This window comes from Triticum urartu, chromosome 3A (genome assembly GCF_056163025.1).
Source record: "Triticum urartu cultivar PI428250 chromosome 3A, HENAU_Tu73, whole genome shotgun sequence".
In the NCBI taxonomy this organism is placed as follows: Eukaryota; Viridiplantae; Streptophyta; class Magnoliopsida; order Poales; family Poaceae; genus Triticum; species Triticum urartu.
In genome coordinates this window covers 708,106,459-708,125,849 of record NC_141875.1, presented here as the reverse complement: position 1 = coordinate 708,125,849, position 19,391 = coordinate 708,106,459, and the positions used below count along the sequence as shown (strand labels likewise).

General features: G+C 47.6%; 1 protein-coding gene across 1 annotated transcript; it reads left to right on the top strand.

The window, feature by feature from the left end:
- Positions 1-1,316: 1,316 nt before the first annotated feature.
- On the top strand, positions 1,317-2,750 carry LOC147981954 (uncharacterized). The gene is made up of 2 exons (XM_087516156.1): positions 1,317-1,907; positions 2,094-2,750. Exons 1-2 carry the CDS (start codon positions 1,317-1,319, stop codon positions 2,748-2,750), a joined length of 1,248 nt encoding a protein of 415 aa, XP_087372282.1.
- The last annotated feature ends 16,641 nt before the right edge of the window (positions 2,751-19,391 follow it).

Below are 19,391 nucleotides of genomic sequence, written 5' to 3'. Positions count from 1 at the left end.
GAAAAGACGCGTTTTTTTGCTTCCACGAGAGGCACCTCGGGCTGCGGTTCTGCGCAATCGGACATTGGTGCCAGTCCTCCGGTCCGCGACCCTGCCTCCGTCTGCCAGCCAATCAGCAGCGGGATCCGTGCGGCACCTGTCCTTGCCGCTTCGCCCGTGGTGGGCCTGTCCTCTTCGCGAGTTCGGATTGGTTGCTGGGATCTTGATCTTCTCCACGAAGATTCGCCACCCACCCCTGCAGCCATTTATGGCGGCTCGGGATTGTCGCCCCGTGTGGATGATTGCCGCGACGCCAGCTCGACGCCTACTTCTCTCATGGATCCGGTGGACTGTGGACCCACATTGCATGATTTGGACGTGCCTGCATGCATGCAGGATGGGACGCGCCCATGCAACCCGCAGATGAACGCCCAAGATTGGTTCACTGTTAGTTTATCTGATCGCCACTCCTCCCGCTGCGAGCCTGTTGCTCCTTCCCATCTCTCGCCGCAAGACCAAGTTGCTCTCCTCTGCTCTGAGCTTAGGCAGGTGCTCTCCCCGCTGCTTTCCCAGCCGAAGTCGCGCGAGGTTCCGAAGAAGCAGAGAAAGCCAAGTAAAAAGAGACCGCCTGTGTCCACTCCTCGGCGTATTTTGAGACTTGCCAAGGGTGGCCGAGCTTCCAAGGTGTCCAAGAAACAGGAAGTACTCATCCGGAAGCTCTGCCTTGCCAACGAGGGTGATGTGATCTCCGACGACGCGCTGCAAGCCTACGTGGACCTATTCGACAAACCTCTAGTGGACAGCCATATCCAGGCCATTCTTGCTCTCTTTGGATGGGATGCTTCGACTCTTCCACTCTTGGGAGAGGAGGTGGATGGGGTGGTGGGCCAGTAGCGCCCATGCGCGGTGGTATTCTGGTGGGCCCCTAACATGAAATCTCAACCCCCGAAAATTTTGGTGTGGAACGTGCGAGGGCTTAACTCCCCGGCGCGCCTAGCTTAGTTTACCAGGTTGTTCTCTCGGCCGCGGTTAGCATCGTGTGCCTACAAGAGACGAAGATGGAGATAATGATGTGTGATGTTGTGAAACAATGCCTTGGGAATTAATTTGAGGACCTTTTCTATGTCCCTGCGGTCGGTACTCGTGGTGGCATCCTCCTTGCTTGGGATAAAACAGTGGTGATGGGCTCAAATCCGCATGCTTCGACCAACACTCTAACAGCCCTTTTTAAACAAGAAGGGGTGCCTCACTGGTGGTTTACGGGTGTCTACGGCCCGCAAAGCGATGTAGACAAAGTGGAGTTCATCCAGGAAATTCGAGACATTCGAGATCTCCACATGGGCCCATGGATGGTTGCGGGCGATTTCAACTTGCTTGTAAACCCGGAGGACAAAAACAACAACGTGGTTAATCGTAGAATGATGGCACGGTTTCGAGCGCTCCTTAATAAGCTCGCTCTTAAAGAGCTTTATCTCAATGGGAGGAGATACACGTGGTCAAATGAGCGCAAGCGCCCCACCCTTGAGAAGATCGATCACCTTTTCGTCTCCAACTTTTGGGAAGACATCTATCCTCGCCACTTGTTGACTGCCTTGGGCTCGGCTATCTCTGATCACTCCCCTCTGTTGGTGGACCTGGACGCGGATTTCCACTTGGGCCGTCGTTTTCGCTTTGAGGCTTTCTGGCCCAAGGTGGAAGGCTTTCTAGACGTGGCCAGCTCGGCGTGGCAATCTATTCCTGCCTCTGGGAACCCTTTCATCACCCTTGATAACAACATGCACGCGACGACAAAAGCCCTACAGCAATGGAGCGATCGCCGGATTGGGAACATTCGGCTGCAAATTGCCATCGCTTTGGAAGTAATTGGGAGACTTGACAGGGCCATGGACTCTAGGCTACTCTCAGAGCATGAGCATGGTCTGCAGAAGGTACTGAAAAAGAAGCTTTTAGGGCTCTATTCTCTGGAGCGCACGATCGCCAGATAGAGATCGCGGTTACTACAAATCAAGGAAGGCGACGCAAACATGACTTTTTTCCACAAGCACGCAAGGCACAGGCAGCGAAAGAGCGTGATCACCACCTTGCAACACAATGGTGCGGTTCTCTCTGGTTAGGAAAGTATCGCAGTCGCTGTGGACGACTACTACTCCTGCTTTCTCGGTACGACGACACCCCGGCTTGCGGCTATCGACCTGGATCGGCTTGACCTCCCCCGTCTTGATCTTACGCACCTGGAGGTGCCTTTCTCCGTTGAAGAAGTAGAAGGAGTCCTCAAATCCATGCCGTTGGATAAAGCTCCAGGCCCTGATGGCTTTACGGGCAGGTTCTTTCTGACATGTTGGCCGATCATCAAAGGAGATTTCATGCTGGCACTTTCGCAGTTCTATGACGGCGATATGAGAGGTCTCGCGGCTGTAAACAAAGCTCTAATCTCCCTCCTTCTGAAGATTCACGGCGTGGTGGACATAAAAGACTTTAGGCCAATTAGCCTTATAAATGCGCCGGCTAAAATCTTTGCTAAGGTTTTGGCCATGAGACTTGCGGTGGATCTGCCACGGCTTGTGGGGTTGCATCAAAGTGCTTTCATTCAAGGGCGCACCCTTCACGATAACTTCATGCTCGTGCAATGTACAGCGAGGCGCTTCAACTCATTACGAAACCCGGCGGTGCTTCTCAAACTGGACATCACTAAAGCCTTCGATACAGTCAAATGGCCCTTTCTGCTAGAGGTGTTGAGGAGGATGGGATTTGGACAAAGGTGGATCTCTTAGATATGTGGACTTTTGGCTACCTCCTCGATGCGTGTCATGGTCAACGGATCACCTGGCAGGCCTGTCCTTGCTTGTCAGGGAGTGCCGCAAGGGGAGCCCCTATCTCCTTTGCTCTTTATCTTATGAATGGAGCCGCTTCGGGCCATCTTCCAATATGCAACAGAGAAGGGTTTGCTCCAACCTTGCAAGAACCGGGCTACGGCAACGTGATAACCCACAAGTATAGGGGATCGCAACAGTTTTCGAGGGTAGAGTATTCAACCCAAATTTATTGATTCGACACAAGGGGAGCCAAAGAATATTCTCAAGTATTAGCAACTGAGTTGTCAATTCAACCACACCTGGAAACTTAATATCTGTAGCAAAGTAGTTAGTAGCAAAGTAATATGATAGTAGTGGTAACGGTAGCAAAAGGTAATGGTAACAAAAGTAATGTTTTTGGTATTTTGTAATGATGATAGCAATAGCAACGGAAAAGTAAATAAGCGAAGAACGATATATGGAAAGCTCGTAGGCAATGGACCGGTGATGGAATTACTCACGCACGGCGGTGAGCATCATGAAATTGGTGATGGAGGATGGTTGATGATGACGATGGCGATGGATTCCCCTCTTCGGAGCCCCGAACGGACTCCAGATCAGCCCTCCCGAGAGGTTTTAGGCCTTGGCGGCGCCTCCGTATCGTAAAACGCGATGAATTCTTCTCTCTGATTTTTTATCCCCGAAAGCAAATATATAGAGTTGGAGTTGAGGTCGGAGGATCTCCAGGGGGCCCACGAGGTAGGGGGCGCACCCTAGGGGGGCAGGCGCTCCCCCACCCTCCTGGACAGGTGGTGGGCCCCCTGGTCTTCATCTTTTGCAAGGATTTTTTATTATTTCCGAATAGATGTTCCGTGAAGTTTCAGGTCATTCCGAGAACTTTTGTTTCTGCACATAAATAACACCATAGCAATTATGCTGGAAACAGCGTCAGTCCGGATTAGCTCCATTCAAATCATGCAAGTTAGAGTCCAAAACAAGGGCAAAAGTGTTTGGAAAAGTAGATACGACGGAGACGTGTCAACTCCCCCAAGCTTAAACCTTTGCTTGTCCTCAAGCAATTCAGTTGATAAACCGAAAGTAATAAAGAAAAACTTTTACAAACTCTGTTTGCTCTTGCTGTTGTAAATATGTAAAGCCAGCATTCAAGTTTTCAGCAAAGATTATGACTAACCACATTCACAGTAACGCTTAGGTCTCAAGTTTACTCATATCAATTGCATAATAAACTAGCGAGCAATAATAATAAATCTCGGATCACAACACTTTCTCAAAACAATCATAATATGATATAACAAGATGGTATCTCGCTAGCCCTTTCCGAGACCGCAAAACATAAATGCAGAGCACCTTTAAAGATCAAGTACTGACTAGACATTGTAATTCATGGTAAAAGAGATCCAGTCAAGTCATACTCAATGTAAACTAACACTAATGAATGCAAATGACAGCGGTGCTCTTCAACTGGTGCTTTTTAATAAGATGATGACTCAACATGAAAGTAAATAGATAGTGTTGGGGATATGATTACTAGAGGTAAACCGGCTAGGAGTGGCCGGGTTAGCTCCAGGAAGATAGAAGCCCATGAAGACATGAAGATGGTGGCGCTTTACAAAGGCCCAAGGCCCAAAGGCGGGTTAAAGCCTGTAGATGTAAATCGACTTTGTCACGTAACTTGTATTGTAAGTTAGAGGAATAGAGACCGAGCCGGACACATCTATGATCCAGCCTCGGGACTCTGTAAACCGGCGGGCGTCAACCTATGTATATAAAGGGACGACCCGGCCGCGGTTTGAGGACAACAGACAACAACTCGAGAGCCAGGCAAAGGGGATTCGCTCCCTGGTCATCGAAACCCTAGCAATACCAATCACAACTAGACGTAGGCTTTTACCTTCATTGAAGGGGCCGAACTAGTATAAAATCCTTGTGTCCCTTGTCCGGTTTAACCCCTTTAAGCTAACCCGTTGCGGTGGCTACACGACTAAGTGCTTTCACGAGGACATCTGCCGTGACAAACCCGCGACAGTTGGCGCCCACCGTGGGGCTATCGCACGATGGTTTCGAGTTCTTGAAGGGCAGATTTGATGGACTCAAGGGATACGATGTGGGCCGGATGACGAAGAGTCATCGCGGCAAGCTCTACATCGACGACGCAGGATGGGGCCCCGAGGCCGGTTCAATCGAATACGGGTACCGGGTCCCCTTTGGTGGGATTCACGTCTTCATCGGCAAGATCGGTGACCCAGGCCCTGAGCCGGACACCTGCACCGACATCATCGAGATGGCTCAGCGTGCAAGCCCTTCCCCGGTTCAGCCCGCAGCAAGGCATGTTTTCGTAGGTGTCATCCATGGAGCAGAATATGAGGATGGACCGGCATCTAATGGAGAAACCGTTGTCTGCTCTAACGACGAGTCTTCAACTAAAGGGACCGAATCGCTGTATCAGTTGTAGGAGGGCCAGATTATCGGAGGTCCCGATGGCAACAGTATTCTGGACCCCCTCGATCTGCCAAACCGGGTCGCTATCTTCATGGCCGGTACACAATCAGCACACCACTCATCAACCGCCGCGGCAATGCTCTCCGGTTCAGCAACAGCAACGCCAGCGGGAGCAGGGGGCTCTGCGCCGCCTCCGGCTCAAGTTCTGTCTGATTTGTTCGACACTTTGGCAACATTGATGCCCGCGGAGGTCGACGCAACAGCCCTGGACCAGCACAATGCAGAGATTGCAAAGGTGAAAGATCAGATAACTCAGGCTAAAGCGGACCTAGCAGCAGAGAACGCTAGGATGGCTACGGAACGGGCCGAGTTGGAAGCTCAGGCCTACCGGCTTAGGCTGGATCAGAATGCCTTAGAGGAAGTCATGAGAAGAAGATACCGGTCGCCTCTCCTGCCGGGTTACGAGACAAGAAATCTCTTCAACACGCCAGGAGCAGGAACTAGTAACCAGCCAGTGTTAAACCAGACGGAGGCGCCAGGAACAGGAGCACCGGTTCAGCCGCGCATGATGGACCCGCCTCATCAAAGCAACATTGTGCCTCTGTATGTTCCGACCCCCCCGGGGCATTAATCCAACCCGTTGGACAATATTTTGGCCGCCGCTTCACGATTGGCAGCCCTCCCAACCGACGGCGAGTCAGTAGTGGCGATTGAGGCACGACGGGCCAAAGAGCTCCTTCAAACAGCTTTAAACCAGCAGCAGGCTTATTCGCATAGTCGCAAGAGGATTCATTCCACCCCCCGCCCAAGCCGGAGTTACAGCAGGCACGTTGAGGATGAACCGGCCGTGTCAAGCAGTGCACGTCACCGTAACCCACCGCGAGGGCACAACCCGGCAGGTGGAGGTGCTAATGCGCAGGATGTGGTGGATCATGGTCGTGCATGTTGAGAGGCCGAGTTAGCAGCTCTACATGGAGTTTGTCAACCTACTCCAGTTCACCCTACCGCTTCAGTGGAGCCAGGTGTGGTCTTCAGTTCCTTAGGGGTGCCGTGTCTCACCCCCACTTTACGTAATGTACGACTGCCCAAGGATTTCAAGGGACCTCGTAAAGTACCCAATTACACCACCAATTTGCAACCAAAGGCATGGGTTGAAAGCTACAAGATGGCAATGGAGATGTTGGATGTGGATGAAGTGGTGTGTGCTAAATACTTCACCATGATGTTGGAGGGGACAACTCGTACTTGGTTAAAGAGCTTGCCAGCTCACTCTGTCGGATCATGGGCCGAATTAAAGCACCGGTTTATCCAGAATTTTAAGGATACTTGTAAGTAGCCTATGTCAATTGTGGATCTGGCCGCTTGTGTTCAAGAGGATGGGGAGTCTACAACCCATTGGGTGAAGCGGGTCTCAGCTATTCTGCATTCGTCGGATCGCATCAATGCAGATACCGTAGTGTTAACGTTGGAGGGCAATTGTCGGTTTTTGCCGCTCAAACAGAAGTTAGGAAGGCTCAAACGTCACTGCAATGATATGTCAAAGCTTATGGCCACTTTGGTTAAATATGCCGATTCAGATAATACCAAAGACCCTGACTCAAAGGAGGACAAACCAGGGAAAGGAAAGAAAAACGGCAACAAGGGATAGCAGCATAACCCGGCAGGTCATGGGAATAATGGTAAGCGCAAGGCCGACAATAGTTTGGACTTTGTGGCTAACACCAATGCTCAGGATAACGGTCAGCGCCGTAAGGGCAAGCAACCCCAGAGGGGTGGAGGTTCAGGCCCCAATCTGGAGCGCCTGTTAAATCAACCTTGTCCAAAGCATGGATCAAAGGAGAAGCCAGCGTCACATCTTTGGAAGGACTGTTATATCATGCGAGAGCTCAAGAACTCCAATATGTTTCAATACGACAATGGCCTGCCCGGCGGTTCAGGAGGTGGTTTTCATGGGCCGGGTTATGGAGGTGGTAGCTCCGGTTCAGGATTTCAAGGCAATCAAACCGGCCATAACAATCATGGGAACCAGGGCAACCAGGGAGGTTATAACCATCAGGGGAATCAGCAGCAGCAGCAGTCGGGTTATTAGAGCAATCCGAAGCAGTTGAATAGTGGGAAGTATCATGTCTTCACCACTAGCTTGTGCAAGCGTGATCAAAAGCTTCACAAGAGGGTTGTGAACTCTGTTGAACCGGCAGTGCCTCAGTATTTGCGCTGGTCTGAGCAGCCCATTTTATGGGGTAGAGAGGATCACCCACCACGGGTTGATAATCCAGGTCATCTGGCCTTAGTGGTGGCACCCCAGGTTGGGGGTTACAAGTTCACCAAGGTGCTCATGGATGGGGGAAGCAGTATCAATATTCTCTACTATGATACCTTCCATCGTATGGGGTTGACAGATAAGAATCTTAAACCATCGAACACCATTTTTCATGGTGTGATGCCCGGTAAGTCTACATATCCGGTGGGCAAGATAGCACTAGAGGTGGCCTTTGGAGATGATCATGATTCAAGGTCAGAAACATTGACTTTTGAGGTGGTGAATATCAAGAGTCCGTATCACGCTCTGTTTGGGCGACCGGCTTATGCCAAGTTGAAAGTGCAACTATCCCTAGGTGGTTTTGGTAATTTATAACAACATATAGCTCATTGAGCTAATGATATTTCAAGATGATTATTTCAGGAAAGCTCAATGATTGGCATGGCATGGATGTGAAAGTGGAACCCTCAAAATGCTAAGGACAAAGAATTGGCTCAAGCTCAAAAGTTAAAGACTCTTCATTTTATATTTTAGTGATCCAAGATCACATTGAGTCTTTAGGAAAAGCCAATACTATCAAGGAGGGATGAGGTGTTGCTTAATGAGCCTCTTGCTTTATGTGCTTAGTGATATGCTCCAAAATCCTCAACCACTTTTCCATAGCCACAAATGACCTAAACCCTAAGCCAAACTCGGTCATACCGATTCTTCCAATCCGGCGCCACCGAGTTTCACTTGTCATTTGCCACTGCCAAACCCTAGCAATTCGGTCCTACCGATAAGGATCTCGGTCACACCGAGATGGGGTTGCAAACTCTCTGTTTCCCTTTCGTAACTTTTCGGTCTCACCGAAAGAGCGAATCGGTCCCACCGAGAATGCAATGTAAACTCTCTGTTTCCTTCTTGTAACTTTTCGGTCTCACCGAAAGAGCGAGTCGGTCCCACCGAGTTTACCTGACCAACTCTCTGGTTAGCTAATTGCCAAACTCGGTCTCACCGAGTTTGTGCAATCGGTCTCACCGAGATTACGTTATGCCCAAACCCTAACCGAATCGGTCCTACCGAGTTGCATGTCAGTCCCACCGAAATTCCTAACGGTCACTAGGTTTACTATTTCGGTCAGACCGAGTTTTATGATTCGGTCCCACCGAGATTGGTAGATTGTGTGTAACGGTTGGATTTTGTGTGGAGGCTATAAATACCCCTCCACCTCCTCTTCATTCGTGAAGAGAGCCATCAGCACACATACATCATTCCAACTCATATGTTCTGAGAGAGAACCACCTACTCGTGTGTTGAGACCAAGATATTCCATTCCTACTATATGAATCTTGATCTCTAGCCTTCCCCAAGTTGCTTTCCACTCAAATCTTCTTTCCACCAGATCCAAATCCTATGAGAGAGAGTTGAGTGTTGGGGAGACTATCATTTGAAGCACAAGATCAAGGAGTTCATCATCAACACACCATTTGTTACTTCTTGGAGAGTGGTGTCTCCTAGATTGGCTAGGTGTCACTTGGGAGCCTCCGACAAGATTGTGGAGTTGAACCAAGGAGTTTGTAAGGGCAAGGAGATCGCCTACTTCGTGAAGATCTACCGCTAGTGAGGCAAGTCCTTCGTGGGCGATGGCCATGGTGGGATAGACAAGGTTGCTTCTTCGTGGACCCTTCGTGGGTGGAGCCCGCCGTGGACTCGCGCAACCGTTACCCTTCGTGGGTTGAAGTCTCCATCAACGTGGATGTAGGATAGCACCACCTATCCGAACCACGGGAAAAACATCCGTGTCTCCAATTGCGTTTGAATCCTCCAAACCCTTCCCTTTACATTCTTGCAAGTTGCATGCTTTACTTTCCGCTGCCAATTAACTCTTTGCATGCTTGCTTGAATTGTGTGATGATTGCTTGACTTGTCCTAAGATAGCTAAAATCTGCCAAGAACTAAAATTGGGAAAAGGCTAAGTTTTTATTTGGTCAAGTAGTCTAATCACCCCCTCTAGACATACTTCGATCCTACAAGTGGTATCAGAGCTTTGGTCTCCATTTGGTGGTCATAGCCTTGGTTTCACAACCTAGGAGAGTATGGCGTCTAGCGAGGGAAATTATCACCGTAGAGGTCCTTACTTTGATGGCACTAATTTTGCTAGTTGGAAGCATAAAATGAAAATGCATATTCTTGGACATAACCCAGCCGTATGGGCTATTGTTTGTGTTGGTTTGCAAGGTGAGTTCTTTGATGGGAGAGAACCAAACCGTGAAGCTACCGCGGATGAGTTGAAGATGTTGCAATACAATGCTCAAGCTTGTGATATTCTCTTCAACGGATTGTGCCCCGAAGAATTCAACAAAATCAGCCGCCTTGAGAATGCAAAGGAAATTTGGGATACTTTGATTGATATGCACGAAGGTACCGACTCCGTCAAGGAATCCAAGTTGGATGTGCTCCAAAGTCAACTTGACAAGTTCAAGATGAAGGATGGTGAAGGTGTCGCTGAAATGTACTCTAGGCTTGCTCTCATCACAAATGAGATTGCCGGCTTAGGAAGTGAAGATATGACCGATAGATTCATCATCAAGAAGGCCCTAAGAGCCTTGGATGGGAAATATGATACCGTGTGCACATTAATCCAAATGATGCCCAATTACAAAGATCTCAAGCCAACGGAAGTAATTGGAAGGATTGTTGCTCATGAGATGTCACTCAAGGATAAAGAGGAACTTCACAATAAATCAAGTGGTGCCTACAAAGCGTCATGTGAAGTCCCCACATCATCAAGTGAGAAACAAAACTTCAATGAAGAATTGAGCTTAATGGTGAAGAACTTCAACAAGTTCTACAAGAGTAGAAACAAAGATAGAAGCTTCAAGTCAAGGTCCTACAATGACAAAAGATCTTCTAGTCGAGAGCGAAACTGCTACAATTGTGGAAGACCCGGACACTATTCCAATGAGTGTACGACTCCCTACAAGAGAAGAGAAGATTCTCCAAAAAGAAGAAGCAAAGAATCACCACCAAGAGAGAGAAGGAGTAGAGATGATCGTTATGAACGAAGATACTCACGAAGAAGCAAGGATTCGGAAAGGAAGGAAAGATCATCAAGGAGCTATACAAAACGAAGACATCAAGCTCATGTTGGTGAATGGGTATCCGGCTCCGACTCCGACAGCCACTCCGAGAGAAGTTATCACTCCGACTCCGAAGATACTCAAGATGAAGGTGTTGCCGGTCTAGCACTTGTGTCAACCAACTCCTACGACATATTTGACTCACCAAATGAAGGAATTGGAAGATGCTTCATGGCCAAAGGTCCTAAGGTAACACACCCCGAGTATGTTGACTTTAATAGTGATGAAGATGACTTGTTAGGTGATGATGATTTGCTTGTTGACAACTCTAGTGATGAATATTATGGTGAAATATCAATTAATCATGCTAAAACAAATGACAATGATAAGGAGAAGATTGAGGCTCTAATAACTAAACACTCTTAAGTTAGCCCATGAAACTATCTTCGAAGATCATCGAGAACTTTTAAGAGCTCATGAGAAATTACGCTTTGAAAAGCTTAATCTTGAACAAGAGCATGAATTCTTAAAAGCAATCAATGATGATCTCCGCAAGAAAAGTTCTTCTCACATTGCCAAGCGTTTACTTTTATCCACTTACATGCCTCAAGTCAAGACTAGTAACAAGAATAAGAAAGATTCTTCCTCTAGTAGTAACAATGATCATGCTAAATCCAATATTGTTGCTTCTAGTAGTTCTCTTGATTCCACTAATGATTCTCTTAGCCAAGTTACACTTGAGCAAGAAAATAGCTTATTGAAGGGAATTATAGAGAAAGGTGTTTACAAGAGCCTTGCCGGGAGTAAGCAATTCGAGGAAATTGTGCGCAAGCAAGGAATGCACCGGAAGAATCAAGGTGTTGGTTTTGAACGAAAGTTCAATGCCAATGGAGTTGAATGGGAAGAAGATCAATACCCCAAGACAAAGTTTGTCCCTCAACAAGAGAAGTATGATACTTCTTTCAAGGGGACACAAGCTGAAGATGATCTTCCACCACAAGACTACAAGCAAAAAGGGAAGGACAAGCTTCAAGAGGAGATTGATGCATTTGAAGAAGCTCCTAAGACCTTAGTCAAGTGGATTCCCAAGACTACTTCAAGTTCCACTACATCAAGTACGACTACAACTCCAAGGATTCCCATCAAGATGGTGTGGATCCAAAAGAAGAAGAACTAGAGAGTTCTCGAGGGTGACTCCGCCAACATACCTCACTCTTATCATTTTGGCAAGAACAAGTGCAATCAACTTCCACATCTTGCACTAGTTCAAGGAGTCACAAACCCTCTTGTTGGTAAGACAAGGGACAAGGTAACCTAAAGTTTTCATGGACATCATCTTGCGTGTGCATCACTCTATGTCTATGGATATCCTTGTTTGTTCCTTGTGGGACTAACCCATGTAGGTATTGAACGTGCAATTCACTCAAATGGATAGCTCCAAGTGATCTACATCAACATTGAGCATCCACATCTTCAACATCTACATGAAGTCATCATCGACAAAACCCAAGGTTAGTTCATCCCTCTAAGGGGGGATATCACATCTAGGGGGAGCTTTACTCTAAGACTTGAGCTAAAGCAACTCTAAAAGATGTGAATACAACAATGCTTTATGTAAAAGTGGTAACCCCATTCGAGCTTAAACGATGAGTATGACCTACGATCAAGTGTTCTCACTTGACTCCTAAGTCAATATACTCATATATAGATGACCTAGTCATCGCAAATTGCTTGATAGATGCTAGAATTGGTTGTGCATGCTTTGCCACATATTTTATTTGCCATCTTGTTGTGTGAGCATGTTGGTTGCATATTTTACTCATTCGAGGACATCCACTTGTTGTTTTGATTGTTTGGCTTTCTTCTTTTGCCAAGTGGATGGACAAGAATGCCTAAGAACCTCCTCTAGCTATCTATGCTTTTCTCGTCTCAAACTCTATTCATGCTGCATCACAAAATTGATCAAGTCAGATTCGAACCACTCTGTGTGAGGAGCGCTCGGAGTCCCCGATTCGTCATAGACTTAAACCTCCAAAACCTCTTTATGAATCTCGTTCTGACCGATACTCCACTTTCGGTCCTACCGAGTTCATTAAGTTGATCTAGGTTTTCGATCTCGGTGCAACCGATTTAAACTTTTCGGTCACACCGAGTTGCAATAACTGCACACAGTTTTGCATCTCGGTGCCACCGAGTTGTTCCACTCGGTCACACCGACAGGGTCGGGCTATATATAGTGACGGGCAAAATTTTGGAAATTTCTCCAAAACCTCTTCGCCCGCGCATAGCTCGCTCTGCCTCCTGGGTCTCCGGATCGTCTTCTCGCCGCCAGCCGCCTCCAGTCGCTGGTCTCCGCCGCCGTCAACGGAATTCTGCCCCGCCGTTGCCGCCGTAGCGAGTCTCCGCCAAACTAGGGTATGGACTCGACCTTTGTGCTATTCTTCAATCCGATTCCTAGCACATTGTGATCATCATGATTCTTGCCACGTTTGATAAACTCCTATCCAGTCAATGAACTCGTAGATTAGGTTTAATTCGAAAATTTTAGGGTTAGGTTTCCGCCGAAACCATCTCGGACCCACCGAGTTGAAAAACTCGGTCCCACCGATCTGGCTTATGCCATTGCACAAGTGAAACTCGGTCTGACCGAGAGTCACTTATCGGTGCGACCGATTTTGGAATTCTGTGAAACCCTAGCAGTCTCGGTGCCACCGAACTGTGACTCGGTCTGACCGAGTTCACTAGTTCTGGTGCCAAAACTGCTTCGGTGTCACCGAGTTTGAAAATCGGTAGATCCGAGATGATTTCAGTGGGAAACTAAAACTAAGTTTTTGAATTAATCTTTTGCAAAAATCTCTGTTTTTTTGTGATGCTCATCCACTCTATCTCATCTATAATCTATTCACAGGGTCAGCAGTCAGTTTGCAACATGTCTGATCAAAGTGATAGCCAGAATTTGTCTGAGCAGCAAGTTGTGATGAGTGAGGGCACTAGCCCCTCAAGTTCTTCAAATGATGGCAGCAGGAGTACCCCCAGCAATCTGCCTAAGGCTGCCACACGTCAAAGGAAGAAAAGAACCTCAGATTCTGAAGATGAGGACTATGTGGCAGAGGAAGAGGCCACTTCCAAAAGGGTTGAGCCAGCTCAAGGCTCAAAGCCAGGCCTGAAAGTCAAGAGGCCAGCAGGGAGGCAGCCAATGTCAAAGGCTAGAGCCTCAACCGAGAAGCCTGCACCTGCTCCCATTGAGCCCATTGCTGCTGAGGGCAAAAAGAGGAAGGAAAGAGTGAAGAAGACTGTAGCCAAAGTGCTTGGGAGAGCCTCCGTCATGGTAGAAGAGGAGGAGGAAGAAGAGGTTGCTGCACCAGCACCCAAGGCAGCCAAACTTATGGGAGATGCCATAAGGTCAGGGGGAGCTGCATCCAAGCCCAAGGAAGCTCCTAAGGCTGCATCTAAGCCTAAGACAACTCCAAAGAGAAACACAAGGAGTATACCTTCTGCAGAAAAGAACAAGGCCCCAGTGCCTGAAGCCATTGAAGAAGAGGAAGAGAGTGTCCTCCGGAAGCTCAAGCCCAAGATCCCAGACCACAACGATGCTCATCCTGTGGCTGAGGACATGAAGCTCAGGAGAGATTCAGGGCTGAGGAAATGGAGAGAAGCAGATCCATATGCTTCTAGGAGAAGGACTACCGTGGATTACAGATTTCATACTAAGGAGCAACAAGATTTCTATGAGACTGTTTTGCTTGACAAGAAGCCAATCGTTTGTGACATGAGATGGGTCGACTGGACCTATATCAAGGAGAATGAAGAGCACTTCCCAGGAGTTCAGGACAGCTTTAGAGCGTGTGGAGTAGAGGACTTTGTTGGGAAGAAGCTCACAAAGTGGAACGAGGAACTCATCATGCAGTTCTACTCCACAGCTCACTTTTATCCGGATGGAAGGATTACATGGATGTCAGAGGGTACAAGGTACCAGTCTACAGTGGCTGAGTGGGCACAGATCATCAATGCCCCAGAAGAGCAAGATGAGGACTTGGACATCTATGCCAAGAAGAAGATGGATCATAACTCAATGTCCAACATGTACAAGGAGATCCCGAATGAAGCACTTGACACATTCAAGTTTGGCTCAGTGCACTATCTGCTATCAGGATTGCCCACTATCAGTTGGATACTAAGGCACACTCTGTTGCCTAAGTCTGGAGATCACAAGATGATCAGAGGTCACGCGATCAACTTGCTTCATGTGTTTGATGTGCCTAAAAAATTCAAGGTCATGAGTCTCATTGTGGAAACCATTAAGAGGACAGCTGCAGATCAGAAGAGGAGCTGTGGATATGCCCCTCAGATTCAGGAGCTCATCAACTCCAAGATGGGCACGGGCATATATTTGTTGGATAAGGAACACCTGCCCATCCGCCCAGATTTTGAGAACAATGAAGTTGTGATGACAGAGAATGAGCCATCGTCTGCACAAGCATATGCAAAGAAGGAGAAGGCGAAGAAGGAAAAAGCTGCCAGGATGCCTACTCAAGAGGAGGCATCTGACTATTTCTTGAAGACCAAGCAAGAGCAGCTCAGTTACTTGATTGCATCCTCGCTGAGAATTGAGCAAAGTCTGGCCAACCTCACTAAAAATCAGCAGAGCCTAGAGAGGATCATGGAACAGAAGTTCTATGACTTGGATGTCAAGGTAACAGAAGTCCAGTCTGTAGTGGAGCAGCTCCAGGAGGACATGAATGAGAGGAGAGGCAGGACCACAACTCATGCTTTTTCTAGAGTGCCACGAGGCCCGAGGTCGTATGCACTGCCAGTTACTGACACCAGAGCTACAACGTCTGCACCAGCCACAGCCTCAGCTCCAGCGTCTACTTCAGCTCCAACTCCAGCGACTACTTCAGCATCTACAGAAGCCTTCGTCCTTGGAGTGATCCGGACTCCACCACCACCTGAAGATCAAGCTTGAGCGACGACTTAGCACTATGCATTTTCTAGGAACTTTTTGGTAACTTGTTGCCAAAGGGGGAGAAGATGTATAGATCATAGGCTTTGAGAGAGAGAGTGTTGCTTTTCTCTCTTGTTTATTTGGTGGTTTCTTCGAACTTTGTTTGCTTGTGTGTGAGATACTATGTCATTATTTGTGAGACATCGATGATCATGTGTTTGATCATAAGCTACACTTAATGTTTGCTTAATGCTTGCTTAAATATTATCATTCTATCTATCGTTTGTGATCATTCACTATTCTTGGTGATGAGTGCATGTATTTCAATCTTATCATTTTGAGCGCTCCACCAAGATGTATGTGACATGGAAGAGTAACCCATGACTCTAACTCTTTGTGCATTTGCAGTCCAAAGCAAAATTTTAAATATGCACAAATTTAGGGGGAGCTCTTACTTATCACATACTTCTCAAAGCGACGATATATTTCATGCTTATTATCATTTGTCGAAGCTTTGATCTATATGTTGTCATCAATTACCAAAAAGGGGGAGATGGAAAGTGCAACTATCCCTAGGTGGTTTTGGTAATTCATAACAACATATAGCTCATTGAGCTAATGCTATTCCAAGATGATTATTTCAGGAAAGCTCAATGATTGGCATGGCATGGATATGAAAGTGGAACCCTCAAAATGCTAAGGACAATGGATTGGCTCAAGCTCAAAAGCTCAAGACTCTTCATTTTATATTTTAGTGATCCAAGATCACATTGAGTCCATAGGAAAAGCCAATACTATTAAGGAGGGATGAGGTGTTGCTTAATGAGCCTCTTGCTTCATGTGCTTAGTGATATGCTCCAAAACCCTCAACTACTTTCCCATATCCACATATGACCTAAACTCCAAGCCAAACTCGGTCCTACCGATTTTTCCTATCCGGCGCCACCGAGTTTCAATTGTCATTAGCCACTGCCAAACCCTAGCAATTCGGTCCTACCGATAAGGATCTCGGTCCCACCGAGATGGGGTTGCAATCTCTCTGTTTCCCTTTCGTAACTTTTCGGTCCCACCGAAAGAGCGAATCGGTCCCACCGAGATTGCAATGTAAACTCAGTGTTTCCCCTTTGTAACTTTTCGGTCTCACTGAGTTCCACTCGGTCTCACCGAAAGAGCAAATCGGTCCCACCGAGTTTGCCTGACCAACTCTTTGGTTAGCTAATTACCAAACTCGGTCTCACCGAGTTTGTGTAATCGGTCTCACCGAGATTACGTTATGCCCAAACCCTAACCGAATCGGTCCTACCGAGTTGCATGTCGGTCCCACCGAAATTCCTAACGGTCACTAGGTTTACATTTTCGGTCCGACCGAGTTTTATGATTCGGTCCCACCGAGATTGGAAAACTGTGTAACGGTTGGATTTTGTGTGGAGGCTATATATACCCCTCCACCTCTTTCTCATTTGAAGAGAGAGCCATCAGAACACACATATCATTCCAACTCATTTGTTCTGAGAGAGAACCACCTACTCATGTGTTGAGATCAAGACATTCCATTCCTACCATATGAATCTTGATCTCTAGCCTTCCCAAGTTGCTTTCCACTCAAATCTTCTTTCCACCAAATCCAAATCCTATGAGAGAGAGTTGAGTGTTGGGGAGACTATCATTTGAAGCACAAGAGCAAGGAGTTCATTACCTACACACCATTTGTTACTTCTTGGAGAGTGGTGTCTCCTAGATTGGCTAGGTGTCACTTGGGAGCCTCCGACAAGATTGTGGAGTGAACCAAGGAGTTTGTAAGGGCAAGGAGATCGCCTACTTCGTGAAGATCTACCGCTAGTGAGGCAAGTCCTTCGTGGGCGATGGCCATGGTGGGATAGACAAGGTTGCTTCTTCGTGGACCCTTTGTGGGTGGTTGCTTCTTCGTGGACCCTTCGTGGGTGGAGCCCTCCGTGGACTCGCGCAACCGTTGCCCTTGGTTGGAGCCCTGTGTGGACTCGCGCAACCGTTACCCTTCGTGGGTTGAAGTCTCCATCAACGTGGATGTAGGATAGCACCACCTATCCGAACCACAGGAAAAACATCCGTGTCTCCAATAGCGTTTGATTTCTCCAAACCCTTCCCTTTACATTCTTGCAAGTTGCATGCTTTACATTCCGCTGCCCATATACTCTTTGCATGCTTGCTTGAATTGTGTGATGATTGCTTGACTTGTTCCAAAATAGCTAAAATCTGCCAAGAACTAAAATTGGGAAAAGGTTAAGTTTTTATTTGGTCAAGTAGTCTAATCACCCCCCCCCTCTAGACATACTTTCGATCCCACACTGCCGCAGAAAAGAACAAGGCCCCAGTGCCTGAAGCTACTGAAGAAGAGGAAGAGAGTGTCCTTAGAAAGCTCAAGCCCAAGATCCCAGACCACAACGATGCTCATCCTGTGGCTGAGGACATGAAGCTCAGGAGAGACTCAGGGCTGAGGAAGTGGAGAGAAGCAGATCCGTATGCTTCTAGGAGAAGGACTGCCGTGGATTACAGATTTCACACCAAGGAGCAGCAAGATTTCTATGAGACTGTTTTTCTTGACAAGAAGCCAATCGTTTGTGACATGAGATGGGTCGACTGGACCTACATGAAGGAGCATGAAGAGTACTAACCCGGAGTGTATGACAGCTTTAGTGCGTGTGGAGTTGCAGACTTTGTTGGGCAGAAGCTCACAAAGTGGAACGAGGAGCTAATCATGCAATTCTACTCCACAGCACACTTCTACCCGGATGGAAGGATAACTTGGATGTCAGAGGGTACAAGGTACCAATCCACTGTTAAGGAATGGGCGAAGTTGATCAATGCCCCAAAGGAGCAGGCTTATGACTTGGACATTTATGCCAAGAAAAAGATGGATCACAACTCCATGTCCAACATGTACGAGGAGATCCCGAATGAAGCACTTGACACATTCAAGTTTGGCTCCGTGCACTATCTTCTCTCAAGACTGCCCACGATCAATTGGATACTAAGGCACACTCTGTTGCCTAAGTCTGGAGATCACAAGATGATCAGAGGTCACGCGATCAACTTGCTTCATGTCTTTGACGTGCCTCAGAAATTCAAGGTCATGAGTCTCATTGTGGAAACCGTTAAGAGGACAGCTGCAGACCAGAAGAGGAGTTGTGGGTATGCCCCACAGATTCAGGAGCTCATCAACTCCAAGATGGGCACGGGCGTGTATTTATTGGACAAGGAACACCTGCCCATCCGTCCAGATTTTGAGGATAACCAAGTGGTTATGACTGAGAATGAGCCCTCATCTGCCCATGCACAAGCTAAGAAGGAGAAGGCGAAGAAGGAGAAAGATGCCAGGATGCCTACTCAAGAGGAGGCATCTGAATATTTTCTGAAAACCAAACAAGAGCAGCTTGGTTACCTGATAGCGTCCACCCTGCGGATTGAGCAAGGTTTAGCCACCTGACTCAGAACCAGGCAAGCCTAGAGAGAATCATGGAGCAGAGATTCTATGACTTGGACATCAAGGTGACTGAGATACAGACTGCCGTGGAGCAGCTCCAGGATGACATGAATGAGAGGAGAGGCAGGACCACGACTGATGCTTTTGCGAGGGTGTCATGAGGTCCGAGGTCGTCTGCACTGCCAGTTGCTGACACCAGAGCTACAACGTCTGCACCAGCTACAGCCTCAGTTCCACCAGCTCCAGCATCCACTTCAGCCTCAACTCCTACCACATCTACTGAAGGCTTCGTCCTTGGCGTGCTCCGGACTCCACCACCGCCTGAAGATCAAGCCTGAGCGTCGACTTAGCACTATGCATTTTCTAGGAACTTTTTTGGTAACTTGTTGCCAAAGGGGGAGAAAATGTATAGATCATAGGCTTCGAGAGAGAG